This window comes from Ictalurus furcatus, chromosome 17 (genome assembly GCF_023375685.1).
Source record: "Ictalurus furcatus strain D&B chromosome 17, Billie_1.0, whole genome shotgun sequence".
NCBI classification, from domain to species: domain Eukaryota; kingdom Metazoa; phylum Chordata; class Actinopteri; order Siluriformes; family Ictaluridae; genus Ictalurus; species Ictalurus furcatus.
This window is the reverse complement of record NC_071271.1, coordinates 16750803-16775873: the sequence shown is the minus strand read 5'-3', so window position 1 is coordinate 16775873 and position 25071 is coordinate 16750803. Positions and strand designations below refer to the sequence as shown.

General features: G+C 36.6%; 1 protein-coding gene across 3 annotated transcripts in view; it reads right to left on the bottom strand.

Moving 5' to 3' along the window:
• The window catches only part of cadm2b (cell adhesion molecule 2b), a 184894-nt gene that overhangs the window by 4593 nt on the left and 155230 nt on the right, over window positions 1–25071 (bottom strand). For 2 of the 3 annotated variants that reach the window (XM_053646612.1, XM_053646611.1), the window contains exons 4-8: window positions 23873–24025; window positions 21446–21583; window positions 16548–16709; window positions 15283–15373; window positions 13588–13766 (exon numbers count right to left, since the gene is read on the bottom strand). In XM_053646612.1, coding sequence (XP_053502587.1) covers window positions 13588–13766; window positions 15283–15373; window positions 16548–16709; window positions 21446–21583; window positions 23873–24025 — 723 coding nt within the window. Of the gene's footprint in view, window positions 1–8243; window positions 8733–13587; window positions 13767–15282; window positions 15374–16547; window positions 16710–21445; window positions 21584–23872; window positions 24026–25071 lie in introns of those variants that run through there. The other variant, XM_053646613.1, reaches the window with a different exon arrangement.

Here is a 25071-nt window from a genome sequence, read left to right as displayed (position 1 = left end):
TCAGACACTTAAGGTTGGTATTCAAAGGGTTACATGAAACCTCCACATCCTTAATAACTGACATACTGCATATCTAAATTATCAGCTGCCATAAAGACTGTTTTCAACTATTTTAATGTCAAGTCGTCATTACACCTGAGTCAAGTGATGGATTTATATTGACATAAGGTACAAATGGCCATAGCTGGGCTATGCCCTCGTAATATAAAAATGGGGCACATTTTTTGTCATCCACATGGCTTAAACTGGATTATTATTTACTTCTGTGGAACGAAGAACAACAGAAACCCCAACAGTCATAAGGAAATATACAGTGAATGATATGAAGTTGAGGCTGGGCTTGATTTCTTTATAGCTCAGAATGTAGATTTATGCAGGGTACCACTGACAAGTTCAGTAGAGTGATCCATGGATTTGGTGGGCTAATTTACTTAAGCCTGCTTTACTTACACATTCATACATCATTAGCAGAAATGCATGAAATACAATAGCATTCAAAGTATTCAAGTATTCAAAATGAGCAAGGCGGATAACGTTCTAACTTTATTTTAGAAAGCCTTTGAAAGCAAAGAATATAAAAACTACAATTACATGAAGAGACACCAGAACAAGAGGTTTAAAGTGGTTTGAATGAAAGAGCCTCATGCTTTGGAAAAGATTCCATGCTGTAAGGCTCAACCATAATGGTTTCATAATAGTTACTGATAGGCAGTAGAAAATTTTAGCCCTCTGATTCAGTATCATGACCAGACACCACTGATTATGACAATTTCTCAGTTAAAAGGTCATGTCAACAGACTAGCTCAGTGTACTTCTGGTACATAAGGGTACATCACATAATGGTAATAATGTGACAAACAAAACATCAAAACCAAACTCACTTTTATTTAAATTCATTTAAATGTATGTATGTTTTAACATAAACATTCACAACTACATTTTTGTCACATCACAAAATTGATGTCATTTAGTGCAGGCATCAACTTGACATGAAAATGGACAGACCTAAAGCCTGATGTAGTAAGCCATCATAAATGTTTATGTAGTTTTATGTTAGTTGTTACAAAGGGCTAATGAAGGTTTCATGTAGTCCTGTCAATACTGGAATTAGATGAAGTGAAATTTGACTTTCTCTTATTGTCAACTGATGGAACTTGAAGTCAAATACTGCAATAATAATAAAGAGTTCGTCTGAATATTCACACACACACACATACACACACACACACACACACACACACACACACACACACACACATATATATATATATATAAATATATATATATATATATATATATATATATATATTACCATGAATTAAAACCGGGAGTCTATTAAGGAAACCTTTACCAAATAATATATCAAAGAGAAATGTAAGGAGCTTAACATTTTGTTTCCATTCAGTAATTTCATTCGGATAAAACGATCTCCAAACACTCATGTATAACATAGTCTCTGGGAAATAAGGTGTGGGTGTGATTAGATCCTAAAATCAAATTACTGTTTCTAATTATTTAAATAAATTATCTTCACAGGCTAGCAATCCCTACAAATCCAATAAGATTATTAGACCAGAATATACAAGAGTTTTTGCCATAATGTAAGACATAACATACAGAAACATGGTAGAAAGAAATGACTACAGGGAAACATCAATGGACCAGAACAAAATACATGTAACGCTGCACGTAGCAGAACAGAATCACTTTTTCAAGGACAGTGCCATGCACACACTGATGATATGGAAACATGCTGTGACTCCTACATCATTTTTTTTTTTTTTTTTTTTTGCTTCACCAACATCATTTTATAGAGCTTGTTAGCTCTGTGGCTCCATTTCAGGCCATATTCCTGAGCTTAATATGCCATGTACAAGACCATTTCAGACTATTCCTGCAGGGAAAGTATAGAAGCAGTTGTTAAATACAAATATTTGTTTGCATGGACACAAAACCTAGATGCTATACATTCACTATTAAATCAATCAGGTCATGCTTCTGAGATATCTTTTCATACTAGCTTAAGCAAGTGTTAATATACAATATAATGGACTGATTGGCTGGCGGAGTTTGAGGGCCTCTCGTGGGAGTGATTGGAATGGAGCACCATGGCCTTTCGTTTATGTCACCCAAGTGCTCCCATGCAAGGCAATGACCCCAAGCTCATGCTATGAAGAAGGTTGAGTGGCCACGTCTCGCAATGACCATACACTGAACGAGGCGATAGTTACCTGAGGTACCTGGTAAGTTTTTGGCTGTTGCCATGGACGCAGACAGAGAAGGGCGACAAGGGAAGACGTGGGTGAGGAGATCAGGAAATCAACAGTGGTGACACACACACATATAAACACAAACTTAAGAATACTAATGAGGACAGTAGATATTTGCATGCTTTCAGAGATTTAGATAGCACATGGCAGGCTGGGAAAGTAAAGAAACTACAAGCACACTGAGGAACCCTGTACAGCACATTGCCATTGTATTGCTTACCTACATTGGTCATGTCAATATATGGCTATATTAGCTACATGCATACAAGCTTTAGGGTATGTCCTGTGAACAGCTTTTCCCATCTGAGCTGTGGATCTTCCCAGCTCCTTCAGAATGACCCATTGTCTCTTGGCTGCTTCTCTAATTAATCCCCTCTTTACACAGTCACTGACTGATTATTAAAAATAAATGCAGGATATTCAAAGTTTATGACAGTTTTTAATTCCCAAGCCCTGACTGATACTTGACTTTTTTGATAGTTTCTTAGTCTTCATGATGTGGCTTGTTTAGGTATGTTTTTTTTAACAAACACGTGGTCTTCCAAGTGAACAGCTGGACTCCATTCAACTAATTATGTCTTTGGATGGCAAATTAATATAGGAGTTTCACAGCAACAAGGCTGAATACACACACAATCACACTTTATTCTTCAATGTTATCCCAGTTATTGTTCTCCCACCTCAGTTGGGGGGGGGGGGGTGTACTTCTGCAAGGTATATCTTCTTTAAGCATATAAGAAGCACTAGCCTACAGAACCAGAAGGACCGATTGTTTTTTTAAAAAAAAATTTTTTTTATCTCTTTTACCTTTTATCTTTTACATCTAAGACAGACTGACACCTGGAATTTTAGCTTTTATCTCAGTACAGCATCACTAAAAACCTTTTAGACCAATTTGTATCCTCAAAAAAAGAGAAAGTGTGGTGTTAAGGTGGAGGTGATGAAAAGTGGCAGCAGCCACAGAGACAATGCGAGAAAAAGGAAAGCGAGAGTGAGAGAGAAAAAAGAAGACATATAGCTTAAGTGATTCAAACACAATATGCCTGTTCCAGACCCATTTGGCCTGCAGAGTTTGTGTCTTCCCAACGTTATTAGTTTGAATCTCTGAGCAAGGCTCTACACCATCTTGCACACACTCCTAAATGTATAAGTTTACTGAAACAGTAATATTCGTTGCTTCTTTCCCAGTGAGGGATCTCTTAAATGCTTAGCTCCTCCATTTTTAATGAGGATGGATATAAGCAAGCTTCCCCTGGCTTGGATTTCAAACGAGGTCCATTCAGATCACTGTCTGTCGGGCGTAGTGCTCTTCCGGGATGTTCTCTCCATTCAGGTTACTTAATTAGTTCCTTAAATATCTGGATCTTGTAAAAAAAATTAAAACACCATAGTTTCACACTCTTTTGCCAATTTTTTTGTGTCAATGAACACGTTGGAGACATAACAGATTTCCTGATGTGCAATGTGTGTGTGTTTTTCAATAGAATACGATTTTATAGATGTTTACATGCCTCTCTGTGCAAATAAACACAACTCCTTTTAGGCTATCTCTACAGTCTAATTAAGTGAGGTTTGTAGAGCGACTGAGTGTATGTAGACTGAAGAAGTAAGGTGATAAATATTTTACTGCAGGAGGCAGTTGCTGCACTGTTTTTTTTCACCTAACCCTCCCTCCCAACCCCCTCCCCACAGAGACAATAAATGCTAATGCTGACTTGGTAAAAAAAAAACTGAAGAAGAGTAGCAGCAACATAAGCCTATAGATCCTGTTGAGATTGAAATAACCTATGCCAATAAAATTAGGGACATACAACCTTCAGAACATAAAAAAATTTTTTTTAATCCACTCTGTCCCTAAAGTTTTGTTCAGGTATTATCCCCAAAACATACACATACAGCAAGTGACTTCATTGATCTATGTTATAAACAGATAAATTAAACTGGGTGCAGAGGAACAGATATTTGGCACCTTTGTAAACAAGAAGAGTTGAGCTAATCTTATACTGATGTAAATCATTTCTAATACAATCTTGGTATTTCACTATTGGATATGATAAATCACACTGATAGGCAACCCCAGGCAGCTACATGAACACACCTAACCCCTCTGCTTGCAATCTTTCGTGATTATTAAATTCCCTTTCCTCTGCTTTATCCAAAATCATTCCAAGGTTTTCTGTTGTGTAGGTAGGCTCACCTACACTGAATAGCCAGAATAAATTGTCACCACTGAGCTTGCTCGATAAATCCGACATGATTCATACAGTAGTCCTATTTTATCATGTGAAGAGATTATCATTAAAACCAATTTGCACAGTTACGATGGCTAATATTTTTTCCAGCAGACTTGTTGATGCACTCAAAAGACACATTTTCAATTTAGCTAGTTATCTAGCTAGGCCATTAGTTTCTGGACACCTTTATGAACATCCTATTCCAGATGTGGTCACCTCTTTTCTGTTATTGTAACCTCCACTCAGGCCCGGACTGGCCATCATGAACACCAGGAGAATTCCCGGTGGCCTGATGACTGATTTGGCCCACTGCCCTGCTGTTATATTTTATTTTTAACATTTATTGATTTATTGATTTAATCATTATTATTTTATATTATTGTGTGTCCGATGTGCTCAAGTAATCCTTTCTGAATTCATCATTCCATAATAAATCGATAATGAACCATGAATCTGTTAGTTTTGACTTGAAACGCTACCATTCTCCTTAGCTCTGGCGAACGGTTTGGAACAGAGTCATCACTGCACAGCGCGAGGATGGAGAGGAAACGGCCAGGTGGAGCAGAGAGGGAAAAGGCAGACAAAAAGAAAATCCTCTAAAAAGAAACGGCGAAATGTAGCAAAATTACTGACCTGTTCAGGGATTCAAGAGCAGCTCAGTCTCATATGTAAATACTGTAGCTTTGTGTTCGGTAACTTAGCTAATCAAGTATTAACCACAGTTTCACTACTAGCAAACGTTAGCACTATTACTATTACGTCACTCAAAATATGCGAAAGGACAGCATTATCTACTGTATAGTTATAATACTAAGTAATTTAGCAGACAAATATCCAACGTACAGTACATTTAGGGAGCCCTTCATGTTGTTATTTTAAATGTTGAAATTACAAATACAGCTAGGACAAACAACAGCAACAACAAAACACTTTTCCAAGCTATGAGTCATAAAAGGCAACATCATTAGGAATTTTCGATATAGATATTGTCATGATGTAGTTAGTATTGTGCTAACAGATATTTAGGCAATTTAGAAAATTATGTCTGCCCATATGTGAAGTTGAAAAAAACCTTTTTTCTCCTATTTTTCACAGTAAGGTGGAGAGAGTGTGCAGTGGTCACACTTCAGGGTCAACTTGAGATGACAGGTACTGTAGTTGCGTTTTGGGGTCAGAAAATCTCCAAAACTACAATTCAAAGTCACTTACATCACCGCAAATTGTTTGGAAGGGTTTCAAGAAAAAGCCTCTAATCTCATCCAAAAACAAACTCAAGCATCTTCAGTTTGCCATATACTACTGGAACTTCAAATGGGATCGGGTTCTATGGTCAAATGAAAATAAAATAGAGGGAATTGTCACTTCTGGGGAAAGTGGCCCAAAGTATCAATACAAATGGATGTTGTTGCAGCTGGGGAAGCCACTGTGGCTCTTTTTTCCAGTATAAGAAGAAGAATCAGCCTTTATTTTTCACATATACACAGCCTTGCAAAGGGTCCAACAGAGGCAGCTTGGGAGTACTGGGGCTTGAACCCTCAACCTTCTAAACTGTACCCCGGAGCCTTCATTTTTAACTCCATTGTTATCTTGTGATCGTAGGCGGATGCCTGATATTTGGAACGGAACCATGTGAGACAGCTCTGGGAGGTAATTATACCAAATCATTTTGATGACAGACTGAGGCATTTCAGAAAGATAAAAACAACATTTGAGATCCTGTGCAACCGACAGAAAAACACATTGCCATTGCGCTGTATAAATTGGTCACATGTGCTGAATATCCAATCACATCAGAAAATTATCCAATCACATGATTTGTTGAGGTAAATGTTGCATGACTTTTTTTGATGCACATCGAGGAATTTATTCTGTAAATGTGTTTCCATCGCAGTTTTTGCATGTCTTCTTACTGAATAAAAAAAAATATTCGACCACAATTGAGCACATCATTTATCTATGCGCATTTGGGAGATTTTATACATATCTGGTGTTTCCATCTGGTGTTTTTTTTAAATGTGATATCGCAAAATTCACATAAAAATTTGTGGATGGAAACATGGCTACTGACCCTGATCTGAGCATGTATGTGAATTAAAGGTATAGACAAGAGCAGTCTGGCTGTGCTGTTGCGCACATACAGTACAGTAAATGTTAATAATCATAGGACATTATTTTAAAAGCTCACACAACTGATATTATTTTTCATTTAGTAGTTAATTTATCATGCTATGCTAACATATCAACAATAAGTTAATATTAAGTGACTTACACTTTAGACTCAAAATTGTTTTGGTTCTATTTCACCAATGAAAATAGTTTCAAACAAAGTCCAGATCCTGCTCCTTTTTTCCTCCTAATTTCATTTGTTCAAACGGGATATTTCTTATTTACTTTATTTATTTTATTTATTTTTATAAACTTTTTATATCATGTTAGTTACTTTTTGACCAGTAGGTGGCACTGGCATGAAATTTGTTTCATAGCCTCAGGTCATGGTCCTGAAGTGCCAACCATTCATCCATCCATCTTCTACCGCTTACTCCTTCTTCAGGGTCGCGGGGGAACCTGGAGCCTATCCCAGGGAACATCGGCACAGGGCGGGGTATACCCTGGACAGGGTGCCAGTCCATCGCAGGGCACAATCACATACACATTCACACACCCAGCGTACCCATTCATACACTACGGCCACTTTACACACGCCAATCAGCCTACCATGCATGTCTTTGGACTGTGGGAGGAAACCGGAGTACCCGGAGGAAACCCCCGCAGCATGGGGAGAACATGCAAACTCCGCACTCACATGGCCCCGGCAGGAATCGAACCCCGGAGGTGTAAGGCGTATGTGCTAACCACTAAGCCAACGTGCGCCCAAGTGCCTACCAAGTTTGTGTCATTGCGCAAACTCATTGCTGAGATACAGCCTCACTTCCTGTTTGTTGGCTTCACTGTCAAATTCGTTGACCCATTACAGACAGACCATTTGGAACATTCAAAACTCTTTGATAATTTTTGCAAGGGTTATTCTGAAGATGCCAAATTTGGGAATGATTGGACAAAATTTGTAGGAGGAGTAGCGAAAAAACATCTTGGATTTTTGAGAAAATCCAAGATGGTGGAAAATCCAATTGGGCGGAAATTGACGTCATAGGCTATGTTGAACTCGTCTCAACCAGGGAATCCAGTGATGCCTGGATGGTTCAAAAGTTATGAACATAAACATATTTCTAAATTAGCCCCAAATTTGACCTGTTGGTGGCGCTAGAGGGTTGGCAGCACATTTGATCAAATTTGGTCAGAATGTTCCTTAGACCGTCCCCAATTATTGTGCCAAATTTCACAACTCTTTACCAGACGGTTCTATGGGTAGCCATAGACATCCTAGCCAGAAGAAGAAGAAACGGTCGAATAACAATGGGGTGCCTATGCAACTGTGGTGCTTGTTTCTCTAATGAAATATTGTTTTAATCACATTTCCATGATAACAGTGTTAAGATGTGCATTTAATTAAACATGTGGTGAACAGTACTGTTCCCCATAATGTTGGCAGCTATGTAAGAAGTAGAGCTCCCCCATGTCCTAAATATTAAAATAACCCCTGAGACTTACAGACAAAGATAAAATCTTTTTAAATGAAAACATAATGGATTTTGTGAGTATATTTATTTTGCATACTTTCATACAAAGGTATTTTTAAGTATGCATACTTACATTTTAGCATGCATATTTAAAATTCTAGTATGCAACTTGTTTTTTAAGTATGCATATACATTTTAAGTATCTATACTTGTGTACAACCTTTTTCAAATGCATACTTATTTAGCATACTTATTATTTAGTATTTACACATATTTTAGTTATTTATATTTTCAAGTTTCTATGCTTAAAGACTTCTATGTATTAGAAGTTCAGATAAACATTGCTAAGTTAATTAATCCTAAATTATCCTTAATTAAACTTTAGCTAGCCCCTGCTGCAGTGGTGAGTTGGCATAATGGGTAGTGTTTTGCTTCATGTTCTAAGGGTTGCTGGTTCAATGCTGATCTGTGGGTCCTTTAGTAGTTTGTCCATCATCAGGGTAATAATTAAGAAGTTCCAGTCAACTGGAAATATTATGAATCAACCTGGAATTGGAAATGTGTCTATATTGTCTCAATGCACTGTGAAGAGGATGGTTTGAGTGGCCAAAAAATCTCCAAGGATCACAGCTGGAGAACTGCAGAAGTTACTGTAGGGGTAGAATAAGATAAATTAAATATGCTTTTATATATTTAAATGTAATATAGTATGGTTAAACCTCAGGTATTTTAAGTATTTTTAAAATGAAGTAAAAAAAAAAACAAACAAAAAAAAACAACAAAAACACATTGCCCTAATGTGATGCTTTAAATTTAACTAAAAGAAATTTAGATTCTGTGCTCACAATTTATAGTGAGGTTAAAAAGTTGTCATTTTCCAACCATGTGGAGACAGTTCTGTTCATAGCAGTAGACCTGGTAAAGAAGTGACAGGTACATGAAAAATGGCAAAGAAAAAAAAAAAAAGGGTTTTGTTTACCTCTCTACTGCATTTAATGTACTTTCGTGAGTGAAAAGTAGAGAGTTACTGGCAGCTTTGCACTTCTGGTGTTTGTTAAATGCTTGGCATACCCATGTAAGCTGATATAAATTAGAACTGCTTCACTACCTCTAGGTTGATGTTTATGTTTTTATATAATGGCCATACAGTGTGTAATAAATTGAATTTAGGAAAGAAAACAATAGGGTTATCGATGGTTTAAAAATTAGTTGTGGGTGTTTGGGGTGGCCTGTATGAGTGTGAGACTCCTGACCTGAAATTATGTCAAAGTCCAGCCATGTCTTCACTCTTCTGGAAATATTTTCCACTAGACTTTGGACCATGGCTGTGGGGATTTGTGTTCATTCAGCCACAAGAGCATTAGTGACGTCCTTAGACGCAGTCAGTGTTCCAATTCATCCCAGAGGTGTTCAGTAGGGTTGAGGTCAGGGCTCTGTGGAAGAGTTCTTTCACTCAAACCTTGCAAACCATGTCTTCCTGGAGCTCACTTTGTGCACAGGGGCACTGACATGCTGGAACATGTTTGGGCCTTTTAATTCCAGTGAAGGGAAATTGTAATATTACTGCATCCAAAGACATCCTATGACACCATATGGGTGTTATGGTGAGGTGTCCACATACTTTTGTCCACATAGTTTATCTAGCTAGCTGTGTAACAGTGTATATTACACTTACTAATCTGTAATTAGTTATCTAGCTAGCTGTGTAATAGTGTACATTAAATTTGCTAATATGTAATGAGTTATATAGCTAGGTTTATTATAATGTATATTACACTTGCTAATCTGTGATTGCTTATCTAGCTAGTTGTGTAGCAATGTATATTACATTTGCTAATCTGTAATTGCTTATCTAGCTAGCTGTGTAGCAGTGTATATTACACTTGCTAATCTGTAATTAGCAAGATGTAATATGTAATTAGTATATTACACTTACAAATCTGTAATTATTTATCTAGCTATCTAACAGTGTAGATTAAATTTGCTAGTCCATATTGTCTATCATCCAGCTGTGGAAAAGTGTAGATTAAGTTTGCTAATCTATAATTAGTTACCTAGCTAGCTATGCAACATTATACATTAAATTTGATAATCTGACCCTCAATTAAGGGTTGAGTGAAACATGAATGGCCAGAGAAAAGGGCTATTAACTGTTTATTTTTAAAATGATTTAAGAAGATGCTAGTGTTCACTGTAGCTAGTGTAGCCTTGTGCTCTGCTTTATTATTATTATTATTATTATTATTATTATTATTATTATTATTATTATTATAAACAGTTTTTTTTGTCATTCAGCTTTACAGCATCATGTATCATTAATGTCACAACTCACAAACAAGAAATACCGAAAAACTAAAGTCTAATAACCCAATTGATGTTAGTAAAATTAGCACTTTATGACATAAAAAGCTACACCAGTGTTGAAACCACCACACATAACGTACCTCATTTATAAGTTCATCAGAACATTTAATTTTGTGTAAATGTTTTCATGGGCTAAACTTAACAAAACATTCCCAACAGATTAAAAAAACTTTCTGCTAATGCTGTTAAACATTCTTTACACTCAAGTACATATTTTGATAAATGCCAAACATCCATAAATTATATATTTATTTATATAAATATTTATAGCACATATAAATATAAGTATTTTAAATATAAGTATTATAAATATAAGTATTTATAGCACAGCTAATTTACTTTTAGTGACGCCAAAAAAACTAAATAAAAGGCAAAGCTCACAAAGAGCTGAAAATGACAAAAATGATGACTAAATGGTAAAAAAGCACCTTTGAGTGCAGTGTGTGCTAAAACGTCCAGTAATACAGCTCAGCCATTGATGCGCATCAGCTACACATTGTATTTGTATTTTGGATTTGGATTTGGATTGCTGTGTCACAAAATTTTCACTACATTTGTGTGTGAAAATAACATAAATAAATTATTTAAACTTATGATTTGATGCCTATTACAGTATATGATTCTTAGATTATTATATGACTTGATGCCTGTCAGCTAAATGCTACAATTTTAATAAGTGTCTTTATAAGTAAACTTACACATACTCAGGGGCATGAGAAATAAGGCCCAATGTTGCCACTCGATAAAAAGATATGGCTCATCCACTTCCTAAATCTCAATTTAACCCCAGTGTTGTACATCAGACAATTACAAAATTCATATTGCAGCTTGTATTATGTATGATGGATTAAAACTATATTCACCAGGTTTTTTAATCCTGAGAGGATGGATGAAAAACAAAGAGATAGCAATCAATAGCAAGAATCTAATTTCCGAGAGTTACCATATTGGTCATTTGGGAGTAGGTAAAGTGAAAAAAAAAACCCTATCCAAATGACACATCTTACCATATTGCATATGTTGAGTGTTCAAGGTCCAATTTCTGTGCTCTCATTACAAAAGGTTATTGGTATTTTACACTGTCCAGGGAGCAGTTTCCAAATGGAAGCCCTGTCATAAATATCGGCTTTGGGAAGCTAATGGTGCACACTTTGGGCTTAGATTGAGTCAGGCTTCAGTTGAACGCTGGCATCTAATTTTCAAGCTATCAGGTGCCTGTCCCTTTTACGTCATGTTCCTCCTTACAAAGATAGTCTCCTTCTTTAAAATATTCATACAGCTGAACGCTATATCTTTCAGCTGGACTGTTTATCAAAATGTTTCTCTACATGGTGACCTGGAATTTTATTAGTCTCTTCCCTATTTTCTCAGATTAAGATAGCGGTTAATAGTTAAAAGATAATAAGAAACAGATTTGTATTATAAATTTAATCAAGATTTCAGTGATTGCAAAAATATCCACATAATGTTGCTATTATTTTTGTCCATTTTTATACGGTATCCTATAATGTCCACCACTTTACACGGCTAGATCATGATGTGCACCACTGGTAGGCACATAAAAATGCTGAAATTAAATGGAGATGAATAGTGCCTGGGTGACTTCAGATGACATTTATTGCCTCTTACCAGTCATGCCATTAGCAAATTAGCTTCATCCAAAGGCGACTCAGAGTGTGTGTGTGTGTGTGTGTGTGTGTGTGTGTGTGTGTGTGTGTGTGTGTGTGAGAGAGAGAGAGAGAGTGAGAGAGAGAGAGAGAGAGAGAATGATAAATGTCTCCCTGGCCCACAGCAAGACATTCAGATGAATTAGAAGCAAAAGTAACGAGTAATATGAATGAGCCACCCCCACCCCCACCTCTCTCTCTCTCTCTCTCTTTCTTTCTTTCTTTCTTTCTTTCTTTGTGCCTGATGAGCAGAGAATAAATGCAGCAGGATGTGCTGGATTGTGGAGGTTAGACAAAGTCAGGGGTGAATCATTTTAACTTTTACAGATCACTGAGATGTGAGTACATTGTGCTGCTCTCCATTAGTGAAAATAACCTTTGACTATGACTTTTGCTGGATTTAGCTTTTTTTTTTTTGTCTGTACCCTTCCCTTTAGCTATATTACTCCACACACTTTACTTCTAGCAGGGTTCATTTATTGCAAAAATGGATATATTTATTGTGTAGAAAATTAAGAAATTCAACAATATGATTGAACAATAAAATTCATCATTTAGAAGCACTGCGCAAGGAGGAAATTTTCAATTAAATTGAAACCCTTCATCATTTATGACACCTTTAGAATTTTACTGAATATATGTGCCTTTTAAATGCCTGAGATTTTAGTTAAATTAGTTGATTTGATTTATTGGTCACACTACAAGATGTAGCCTAATATCAAGGGAATTTTTTAGAAGCAGTAAAAACATGGCAGATTCACCAGCTATTTCTTGCTATAATCCAGCTTGATATGTTCCATTTGTTCAAAAAACAATGACTGAGAGAAAATCGCACCTCACAGAGAATGGCCTATGCCACAAATAATTACCTCACAGAGAATAATGGCCTTTGGGTAAAAGATGGAATGGAAAATGCTGTAAACATGTTAAATCCTGTGCACAGACCAATCACAAATAATATTTACACCTTTGCACGAGTGCCCATATTGCACTCCAATATACGATTGACCCAGACTGGTCTGTGGCTGCTGATTATACACTAAATCTATGTCCACAGCTAATATTCTGTACCTATGTTCCAGTTTTCTCTTGACAAATGTGTATGTGTTTGTAGCCAAGCCTTAATTATACGTTCTCACATGGCACCGTCTGCATCTGAAGATCAACTGATATCTCAGCCTCAACATTAAATACTGCCTCTGACAGCACTTTTCCCTCTTTCCTTATAACACAACACTAAACTGGGTCAAAATGAGTTATGAGTTATGCGTGGATGAGGGTGTGTGTGTACATCTTTTGTGTGTGCAGTGGTCGATTGAAAGTCTGTAAGACAGAACCAACATAAAAAGCAGAATGCTGAAATGACACAGATGAGAAAAAAAAGTATGCAAACACAAAGATACAGGAAATAATCCATCCATCTGTTTTTCACAATACTGTAAGCAACCATTAGCAATTTTAAACAATAACTCACCATATACAAACAGTGCATATTCATCACTGTTGGTCCCAAGATGGTTCCTTGCCTCACACCGGTATGTGCCATTGTCTGTTTTGTTGAGGTTTGTGATGATTAGTTCTCTGCCTTCCACAATCATTCGCTCGACATCAGGAAGTACCCCACCATCTTTTGTCCATAACACTCGGTCAGGTCTACAGCAATGAGTATTAGTATGAATATTTAGCTACAATTTCATCATGAGAAAGAAATTTATAACTCTTAATTGAAAATATTCTTAAATGCGATGTGGGAAATCTTTTCATACATCTCATGTTATTACAATTTTATATTATATTTTAGAAATAAAAAAATAACTAAGGGATCAGGAGCACCAGAATATATATTTAGTGACCACTTTAATAGGAACACCTCTAGACCTGCTGTTTTGCGATTTTCCAATCAGCCAATCATGTAGCAGAAGCACAATGCATAAAATCTTCAGTTGCAGGTTAAGTGCTTCATTTAAGGGTTATATCAAACATCAAAATTAGGGGGAAAATGTCATCTCAGTGACTCTGACCTTGGTATGTTTGTTGGTGACAGATGGTTGAAGATTGGAAAAGCGTCATTTGGTCTTTTTCCAATCTTCAAGTGTCCAGTTTGAGTGAATCTGTGCCCATTGTAGCCTCAGATTCCTGTTCTTGGCTAACAGGACTGGAACCCGATGTGGTCTTCTGCTGTTATAGCCCATCCAACTCAAGGTTCGTCATGTTGTCCATTCTAAAGAGTGTTTATGTGAGTTACTGTATCCTTCCTACAGTACTAACTCAAATAAGTCTTGTCATTTCCTCTAACTTTTCCAATCAACAAGGTGTTTCTGATGTTTGATGTGAACATTAACTGAAGCTCTTGCTTTGTATCTACTTGATTGTATGCATTGTGTTGCTGCAATATGATTGGCTGATTGGATTAGATCTGCATGAATGAGCAGTTGTATTATGTTTCTAATAAAAGTAGTTGGTGAGTTTATGAACATATTATTTACAATATTATACCACAATGTTGTTTAATTCTTAATTCTGATTGGTCAGAAGGTACTGATACATATTCTATAACAGCAGCTCTCACAAAAGTGCTGGTTTATATTAATGCACTGGTTTTAATCTGTTATTGTTTCTATTGTAAAAAGGGCTTGTATGGCAGACACTCCACATAAAAAAAAAAAAAAAAAACTATATAGTTGTTTATATGGTTAGATATTCTGTAAGAAGCTGTTCATTAAGCATTTTTGGAAGGAGTGTCAGTGAAATCAGTTTCACTGAAATCAATATAATGCTTTTAATGTAATGGCTTGTACAGTTTTTTTTTTCATTTAATTATCTTGAATTTTAATGTGTAGTTCTCCTTGACTTGGACTTTTAGAATGCTTTATTTGTTTAAGACCTGCACACGTTTGATATTTATAGCTACAGTTACTGTTTTGCCCTTTATTATCATTTTGTGGGTGAGAATCTTCTAAAGGTCAGGCCTGTGGCTAGGAAAGGTCACAGAATTCACCTTACTTTATAAACTACAGCATCTCTGTAATTATTTAAGATTTAGCTACTAAGTATAGCTCTCCTAAATATCAAGGGTTTATGATTTATTATAACTTTTTTTCATGATGTGGAGATAAGGTCCTCACTATTGTCTGGAAATGAACAGCTTCTTCACTAGTGAATGACTTACAGGGGGTTGCCTTTAGATGTACACTCCAGTTTGAAATACTGTCCTTCCTGTGGCACGATTAAAGAGGGAACGATCTCTACTTGAGGTGCATCTGTGATGGAGAAAACAGTTGAATTGGCAAAAGAGAATTGGGGCAATTAGGCAAATGTGGGCCTAATACTTTTAATTCATTCCTTTAATTTTCCATGGAATATTCCCGCTGAGACTGAAATGTTATTCACTGTAGAGGATGAAAAAACAAAATATATATCAAATTTAAAACAAATTTTCAGTACAAATGCATGTAAATATAGAAGATAAGATAATGTTGGTATTACATAAAGCTGTTTTCCATGATCTTAAAGACATTGATGATGTAAAAGTTTATCCTTGAAATTCTTGTTATATAAATTCTTATATTTTTGTTATAAGATCAAGGTCCTGCCATGGCCATCCCAGTCCCCTGACTTTAAACCCATAGAAAATCTGTGGGGTGAACTGAAGAGGAGAATCCACCAGCGTGGACCTCGACATTTGAAGGATCTGGAGAGATTCTGTATGGAGGAATGGTCTCAGATCCCTTGCCATGTTTTCTCCAACCTCATCAGGCATTATAGGAGAACACTCAGAGCTGCTATCTTGGCAAAGGGAGGTAGCACAAAGTATTGACTAAAAGGGTGCCAATAATTGTTGACACTTACTTAACAAACATATTTTGTTTTTGGATAAGCCTGTGATTTTTTTTGTGTGCAATTGTTTGATATCCAAGTGAGCAGAGTATTTTTGTAATTTTTTAAACAAAAGATCAAAAGGTTAAAGAGAGATGTGTATATATATATATATATATATATATATATATATATATATATATATATATATATATATATATATATATATAAACAAAATATGAAAAACAAAATATTTTCCACCTAAAACAACACACCACATATGTAATAGGATATAAAATACAACATTAAATTAGTTTCTTTCTTTATTTACTTATAAACAAATAAATAAATAAAAGCTAAAAACACAATTAAACTGTTTCATGCAAAACATATTTCCCCCTGCAAATTTACATCTGGTATAATTTTATACTCACTTACTTCTTATATAAACCTCAGTAATGTTTTTGCAACATATTAAATTATGGCCCTGCTAAAACTTGTTGGTAAAAGAAGAAATCTGGCTGCTTAGCTGAAAGCATTTCTCTTCTAGAAGTTTAATATCAGGCTTCAGGAAGTTGGGAGGCTTACAGATTATCTCTACATCGAGACGTTACTCACAGTAGACCTCCAGCACCTCTGTGACTTGGTGAGGAGTGGAGTTCAGGGCAATGTGCTCCACGCTGCAGGTGTATGCAGCTCCATCATCTTTCTGGGCCACTTTGAGGTGTATGGTGCTCCTCACTGTGAAAGACCTGCCTGTGGCGTTCACCTCCTTCACACCTAAAACAACACACCAATGAGAGCACATCAGAATTCTGCCCGGGTTTATAGCGCTCTTTCCTTAGTCCATATTTTACAGACCCACCTTGATTCCTATTCTCTTATTCTGTTAGTCAGCAGAACAACTTGCAAGACTACAAACCAACTGGGTCTTTGTCTAAAACATTTCAACACTCCAGTGAGACATTTCTGGAAGTGTATTACAAAAATCAATGAAAACAAAAAAAAGTGTATGTAGAAAAAAAAAGAAAGAGCGTAAAGCACCACTGACCAAGGGTCCAAAAAAAGGACACAGATACAGAACCACTGTCCAGGATTTACACCAGAGACATTCCTATCCACTAACCATGAAAGCCATGGCTCAGCAAAATCATGAACGGCTGAGTGCAAACAGTCCCCTGGAGGATCTTCTCCAAACAGTTCACTGCACAGTACTTGGACTTGTCCCCCCCCCCCAGCTCTGTCTTTCTATCCCTCTCATGCACACACACAGACACACACACGCACACACACAAATCTCCCCTGTCCTGGAAATTGTCATCCAAATCTCGTCTTTGCCATCTAAACAAAATATTGATCTTTTTTTTTTCTCCACACTCTTGACATCTTCCGCATCTAGATAAGCATTGGTAAACAAGAGGCAGCCAAGTTTAGCTCTGAGTGGGCAGCTTGCCGCATGGTGCCTACATGTATTGATTCACCGTCTATCTATAGGGTTTGAAATTGGTTTCTTCAGTTAAATCGCCAGCAATTTGTCAAAAGAAATTTGTCAATATTTCTTAAAGAGACAGCTTGACATTTTGGAAATGAATCATTTTAATCTACGTAACCACAGAGTTATAGAATTCATGATGCATGGTGCACTACCCGACCCAGACATAATGAGTGAACAGTGAGCTCAACAAGAATATGGCTAAATACCTGCAATATCATTTATACACTTTTATGCTCATTCAATTCATTTGCAGTTCAGTGATTATATGTATAGGTAGTTTAAAAGTAGACAGAAATCAAGATGTAGATTTAGATCCCTAATGAACAAATCAGAGGTGATTGTGGCAAGAAAAAACTCACTGAGATGACATGAGGAAGAAACCTTGAAAGAAACCAGACCCAAAAGGGAACTGTTGGGTGATGCCAGATAGTTGGATAATCATTACAGTAGACTGTAGAGAAAAGGCAACCAGTGCTAAATGTGTTGAAAGGATACAGAATGTTTGTTATGATCATATTGCTAGTAGGAGTTCTGGGATGAGCATAAGACAGTCTTTTTTATTTTGACTTTTTAAGTCCACAGTATCCAGGTGAGATTACCCATTAAGGTAATTGAGTCTTTAAGGCTTTTTTTCAAGTGTGTAAAAAAACATATGCACAATTTCTGTTTGAACTAAAGCATGGAAGAATGTGGCCAAGTTTTCATAATGTGTATTTTCCCTATTTTTCTGCATCATATATTCACATAACTAAAACTTAATTCAGAATTAAAGATTTATATAAATGTGTGCTATTTATACTTGGTAGCTGCAAGTCCATATCTCAAAAAGACTCAAACTGAATCTCGAGGTTAATAACGTAAGTGTGAATGAAATGCTTTTCACACACTCTGATTAAATGCTGTCAGTATCAGAGGAGCAAACATGCATAATTTCGAATATAAAACCAACTTTAATCAGCAATAATGAGTCAACAATAAATCATTTTAGAAACATTCTGACGTTTTAAGAGAAGGCAACATATTTTCACTAAATTTACTCAGTAATCAGACATTGTAAATGGCATAACTGATGGAAACAGGCCTCTGCTAATTAATACCTGCCCTTTGTTTGTACTAATTTAAAAGTTTCATTCCTGAAGTCACTTTCAGTCACACTAACTTGCATTGTTGGTGCAAAATTAATGGTTTAGCATGAACACCACCCTACATTTTGTATCTAAAGGTAGAAACACTCAAATTTATTCTTCATCATATATGCTGCTCAGGCTTTGATGTTGGTGCTACAGAGCAGATTTGGTCATCTACACTAGATCTGATCACAGACAGAGATTCCTTTGAACACATAAAACTTGACATAGCTCAAACTCAATTCAGAATGAAAACTATTAAAAGACAATCCTTGAATTAAATCTCTGATCTTGTTTAAAGACATAATAAACCAGCTCATTTATAAGAGAACGTATTAGTACACTGTATATCGGTATATTCAAAAAATCTAACAAGTATATTCTGCTAAAATGAAGAAGAGAAAGCCATGAGGATGATGATGAGGGGCAGAAGGTTGTGTTAATTCACAGCACCAACATTACTGTAGCAAACTGTTAAAATCTCTTAATCAACAAATATTTCTCATAAATGATATTTACACATACATATTTAACAAATGTGTATTGTTCAAGTTTGTGTATGTGAATATTTATCAATTTTAAGCTATGTTGTTTATTCTATGTACACTGAACAACTGTGGAACTGTCTGAAACACAAGCTGCAATTTTGCACCCCACCTCCAGAACAGACTTCACACTTTCTATTTGAGGATCATTTTCTTTTAGGTCCTCCAAAATGTCTTTCATTACAATATCACCACCCACTGTTATGAGTTACACCAGATGACAGATAAAAAAAAATGTGTGGTCATTTGCTATAGAGAGAGAGAGAGAGAGAGAGAGAGAGAGAGAGAGAGACTTATTCTACTGAGCTGTTTTAATTAAATACAGGCATAATACCTTGCAGGAGTGTCTTGTATAATGAGCAAGGCAAAACTGGCACAACTAAAATTAGTATACAGGAAATGCTTATTTAATTGTATACTTCTCCCACTGGGACCCATCTTTAGATATCCTAAGAGTTTCTAAAATTGCTTACACATACTGCAGTGCAAGTTTGACCAAAGTATAGAGCATATCCTCTTCTCTACACCGGATTTTATCACAGATTCTTTTGAAAACTAGTGAGTGACATAGAGGCGGGATGTGATGCTGTGGCGCAGCATAGTGCTGGCATTTTACTGCATGCTACGTGAACACCATTTCTGAGTCAGGAGCGCTTATCTCAGTCTCAGGCCATCAGTTACTCATGCTCCATCAACCATTCGCCTGCTTAAACCCTTAGTGAAATGCCTAGACCATATTTCGCCATCTCCGCAGGGTGGATGCGCCCATTCAAGTGAAAATAATTCCTATCCAGTGCCTTCAACTTTAGTGTAATGCACTAAAACTCTGTTGTAATTTGACTCATAAACGCACATAAATGGCTCAAAACTTTACCTTTAACATATGGTCAGTGGTTTCAAAATTTCAGAGTTAATCTAAGTAAAACACCAGTGCCGTGCTGGACTCAACTATGCAATGTTACGCATTTCCGAGTTTATAACAGTCAATATCATTGTCCTCATTAGAACCGAAAAGATAAAACAAGCTCCTTGGATATGGCCCTGATTTAATAAGACCCCAAATAACAAGTACTAATTTGCATTTGTGCATGCAGTTAGTGGGTGTGCTGGAGGTGATTTACAAAGAATAATTGTATGAAGGAAGTTACATCTAAAGTAGGAGGAGGAACCAACATATAAATTAAGATTTTTTTATGCTATTTGTACTTGTTAACTGCAGCAAGTCCAGATCTCAGAGACTCTAGTGGAAAATAAGCCAAAACTCAAATATAATGCGATGAAAGCCGGTGAGATCTGTTGAAAACTGTTCAAAACATGAAAGAATATTGTAGGCATGATTGTGCATTTTGTTAATAATGTAAATGAATTCCTTTTCACAGGCACTGTTTAAATGCTATTGACATCAGAGTAGTAAAAGTGCAGCATAGTACTGTATATGTAATATAACACCCGTTTTGCTATAGCAGTAATAAGTCATCGTTCTGAAAAATATTCGGACATTTTTAAGACATTCAGGCATAATTTCACTAAATTTACTCAGTGGTTAGACATAGTAAATGGCATAATTTTGTCTTTAACCAATTTCCGCAAATTATATACCTGCCCTTTGGTTGTAATAATTTGCAATTTCGGTTCCCAAAGTGACTTCCAGGCTTAGTAAATTGCATTGTGAGTGCAAAATTAATTGTTTTGTATAAAGACCACCCTACATTTTGTACCTTAATGCAGAAAAGCCCCAAATTGTATATTCATTAAGGCAAATGTGCTAAACAATTATTTTGCTGATGTGAAAGGTGCTGTCCTCTATAAACCTTCCATTTGTAAATAAGCTTTCATGCTTTTTGCAAGTGTTGACCTTTGGTGGTGTTACCCTAGCAGTCTGAGAATATGACTGTGAATACAGAAATCTGAAACTTAAATAAAAATCTTAGCAGTCTTGCTATTTTGTAGCCATTTCTGAAAGCATACTGGACAATATCCAGTACACTCATTAGATCTTACAATGCACTGGAGTAGATTGGTATACGCATGAGGTAGAGAACACCTACAATTAACTTGATGTTTGAGAATAAGGAGTCGATCACCATTTCAGTGACAGCTGAAATTACCAGTTGATTGTGTGCTGCTACTGGCATTGTGTACTTAAGCCAGCTACTAAACCCTAAACTCCAAGTTTTTCTAACTGGCCTGTCAAAGAAATTGCTATTTTTGTGGATATTGGAGTCATCCAAGTGAATAAATGTCAAGCTTTTTGTTCAGTGCTCACTCAAGACCAAGACTTGTGTGAAAATGTGAAACTATGCTATGTGTCGAATAGGGCTGAATTCCATTCAATGGCCATTTATATACCTTGCACCTCTTTATCATTTCTGAACCATCGGATGTCGGCAGCTGGTTTGCTTCCAGATGTTATGCATGTGAGCGTGACATCCTCTCCTTCCACAGCAGGTCTTGTGAAGCCAGTGATTTCTGGTTTCTCTGGCACTCCTGGAAAAAAAAATTATATTATAAAGTGTGTATCACATCAGCTTGGGACATTATGCCTACCCATCAGCAGAAGCCATCGTCCCCTGAGTTCTAAATTACCACTTCAAAGTTACTTCCTGTTTATTAGAGTATACTGTATAAGGCACACACATGCACTATGTCCTTATGAAGTCTTGCCAACCTTAGTGTCTGTCTAAGTTCTGAGCCATGTATACTGCTACTGCTATTCCTGTGTTTTACCCTTGCACTGACTTTACTACATTTTGGATTTTACCCTTTATTCAGATAGTCATCTTTTCTATGCTTGACCATTATTTATATAAGTGTACTTTAAAAGCTAGTTAATGGTACATCATATGCACCTTCCCAGGTAAGCAATGCATACTAAACATATAAAAGATGTACCTTTGATGGTATGATGACATTTATTTCATTTATTACATTGATCTTGAAGAAACCAAGAGAAAACTCCTGCACATTGATCCTTAACCATCTCCTGAGTCATGTACAGGGGTACTTGAAAGTTTGTGATCCTTTGAGAATTCTATATTTATGCATAAATATTATCTAAAACATCATCCGATTTTCACACAAGTCATAAAAGTAGATAAAGAGAACCCAATTAAACAAATGAGACAAAAATATTGTACTTGGTCATTTATTTAATGCAATATGACATATCTGTGTGTGGTAAAAGTATGTGAACCTCTAGGATTATCAGTTTAATTTGAAGGTGAAATTAGAGTCAGGGGTTTTTCAATCAATGGGATGACAGTCAGGTGTGAGTGAGCAGCATGTTTTATTTAAAGAACAGGGTTCTATCAGAGTCTGGTCTTCACAACACATGTTTGTGGAAGTGCATCATGGCATGAAAAAAGTACATTTTTGAGGACCTCAGAAAAAGAGTTGTTGATGCTCATCAGGCAGGAAAAGGTTTACAAAACCATCTCTAAAGAGTTTGGACTCCACCAATCCACAGTCAGACAGATCGTGTACAAATGAAGGAAATTTAAGACCATTGTTACCCTCCCCAGGGGTGATCAACTAGCAAATATCACTCAAGAGCAAGACATGTAATAGTCTGAGAGGTCCCAATGGAACAAAGGTAACATCTAAGCAACTAAAGGCCTCTCCCACATTGGCTAATGTTAATCCACCATCAGAGTCCAGCATCAGGAGAACACTGACCAACAATTGTGTGCACGGCCGGGTTGCAAGGAGAAAGCAACCCAAACCCTGCTCTCCAAAAAGAACATTGCTTCCCATTTGCAGTTTGCTAACAATCACGTGGAGAAGCCAGAAGACTACTGGAAAAATGTTTTATGGTTGGATTAGACTAAAATAGAATTTTTTGTTTAAATAAGAAGCGTTATGTTTGGAGGAAGGAAAACACTTCATTTCAGAAAAAGAACGTTATCACATCAGTGTAACATTTATGTTGGTCGTATCATGGTTTGGGCCTGTTTTACTGCATCTGGGCCAGGACGGCTTGCCATCATTGATGGAACAATGAATTCTGAATTATACCAGTGAATTCTAAAGGAAAATGTCAGAACATCTGTCCATGAACTGAATCTCAAGAGAAACTGGGTTATGCAGCAAGACAATGACCCTAAGCACACAAGTCATTCTACTAAAGAATGGTTAAAGTTAATGTTTTGGAATGGCCAAGTCAAAGTCCTGACCTTAATTCAATAGAAATGTTGTGGAAGGACCTGAAGCAAGCAGTTCATGTGAGGAAAACCACCAATATCCCAGAGTTGAGCTGTTCCGTACTGAGGAACGGGCTAAACTTGCTCCAAGCTGTTTTGCAGGACTGATCAACAGTCACTGGAAACATTTAGTTGCAGTTATTGCTGCATGAGGAGGTCACACCAGATACTGAAAGCAAAGGTTCATATACTTTTGCCACTCACAGATATGTAATATTAGATCATTTTCCTCAATAAATAAATGTACAATAAAAGTACAATATTTTTCTCTCATTTGTTTAATTGGGTTCTTTTTGTCTATTTTTAGGTCTTTGAAAATCTGATGATGTTTTAGGTCATATTTATGCAGAATATAGAAAATTGTAATGGTTTCCCAAACTTTCAAGCACCACTGTATGTTACAATGTGTTTTGGCAATATCCTTTAAGAATAAGTATTGTATTGGGAATTTATTGTAGATCTTAAAGTTAAGAAGTCATAAGCCTAAGCCCACTGGATTTATGGTGAAAACAAATCAGGCAATATATCAGGTAGCCAGATTACTTTAGACCAGTATGTGATCTATGACAACATTTACCCAGAACAGTGAGGAAGGCCTTGGAGGTCTTGATGGGCATGGTGAAGAGTGAACACGTGTATTGTCCCTCGTCTGAAAGAGTCACTTCACTGATGCTGATGGTCAGCTCCTTCCACGAGGCTCGAACCAGCTCAATCCGGTTGTCCCTCAGTGCTACAATAGACAGACAGACAAATGTTAACTAATTACATTGACCAATCAGTCAATGCAGTGTCCCCAGAACAAGGTAATGTCTTGAACAGTCGTGATAGGTTTTAAAACATTGGCTAGATCTAGAGCTGTACAAGAATTAGTATTACTAATTCTGAACTTTACAGACACAAAGTGATAATTACATACTGAACACTGATATACATGTATTGTTATCTTTTGCTAATTGGATACGGTATTTCAAATCGTTGCATAATCTGCTGAAAAACACTCTGTAGGAGTTAATTTGCTTCAAGGCAGCTTATCATCAGGGCAGCTCAGTTTGAACTCCTCCACTCTCCAATTTTTCCAATTTAGCCATTGTGAATATAACAGCACATATTCTCTAGGGTCCTCTGAGGCTGAGGAGCCCTACTGATACAAAAAAAGAACAGCTAGATCCTCACTCTTGCTCAAAAGCGTTATCATGTGCTTGGATAGTCTGCAGTTCAGAATTAAGAGCTCTTATTTCGATAACCTATAATTTCACATAACCTCATTTCAGCTCCCTGTTGTGTCCAACAACTCATTGAGAGTCATCCTATGAAATGTATTGAATTTCCAGACGCAGCTTTGTTTAATTGAGATTCGCTCTTTGGTGCCGTTCAGACATTCTAGTGCTGAGGATATCTGTTCAGAGATGTTCATTTCCCTGCCTGCATATGAAATAAATAAACAAAAGATAGAAAAAGTAATCTGTGCAAACCCTTAAACGAGCATTAATGCTGTATCTCAAACACAACAGAGTTGCATTTAAGATGGCAGGTTTCTGAGGGATGAATCTGAGAGATGAGTCTGCTTGTATACTGCCTAAGAATAGGGGGTTTATATGAGATGGCAAGTGCTGGAGGGGGTTTTGGAAGCAAAGGCAGCCTAGGCAGATAAAGGCAAGGAGCAAGGTGATCAGGTGTGAGTGAGCTCAGCACAAGACAGAGCTGCATTGAAGCCCAGAGAGACAGAAACAGAGCCCATCAAAGCCTTGGAGCAGATGACACACTTCCACTGGCCCA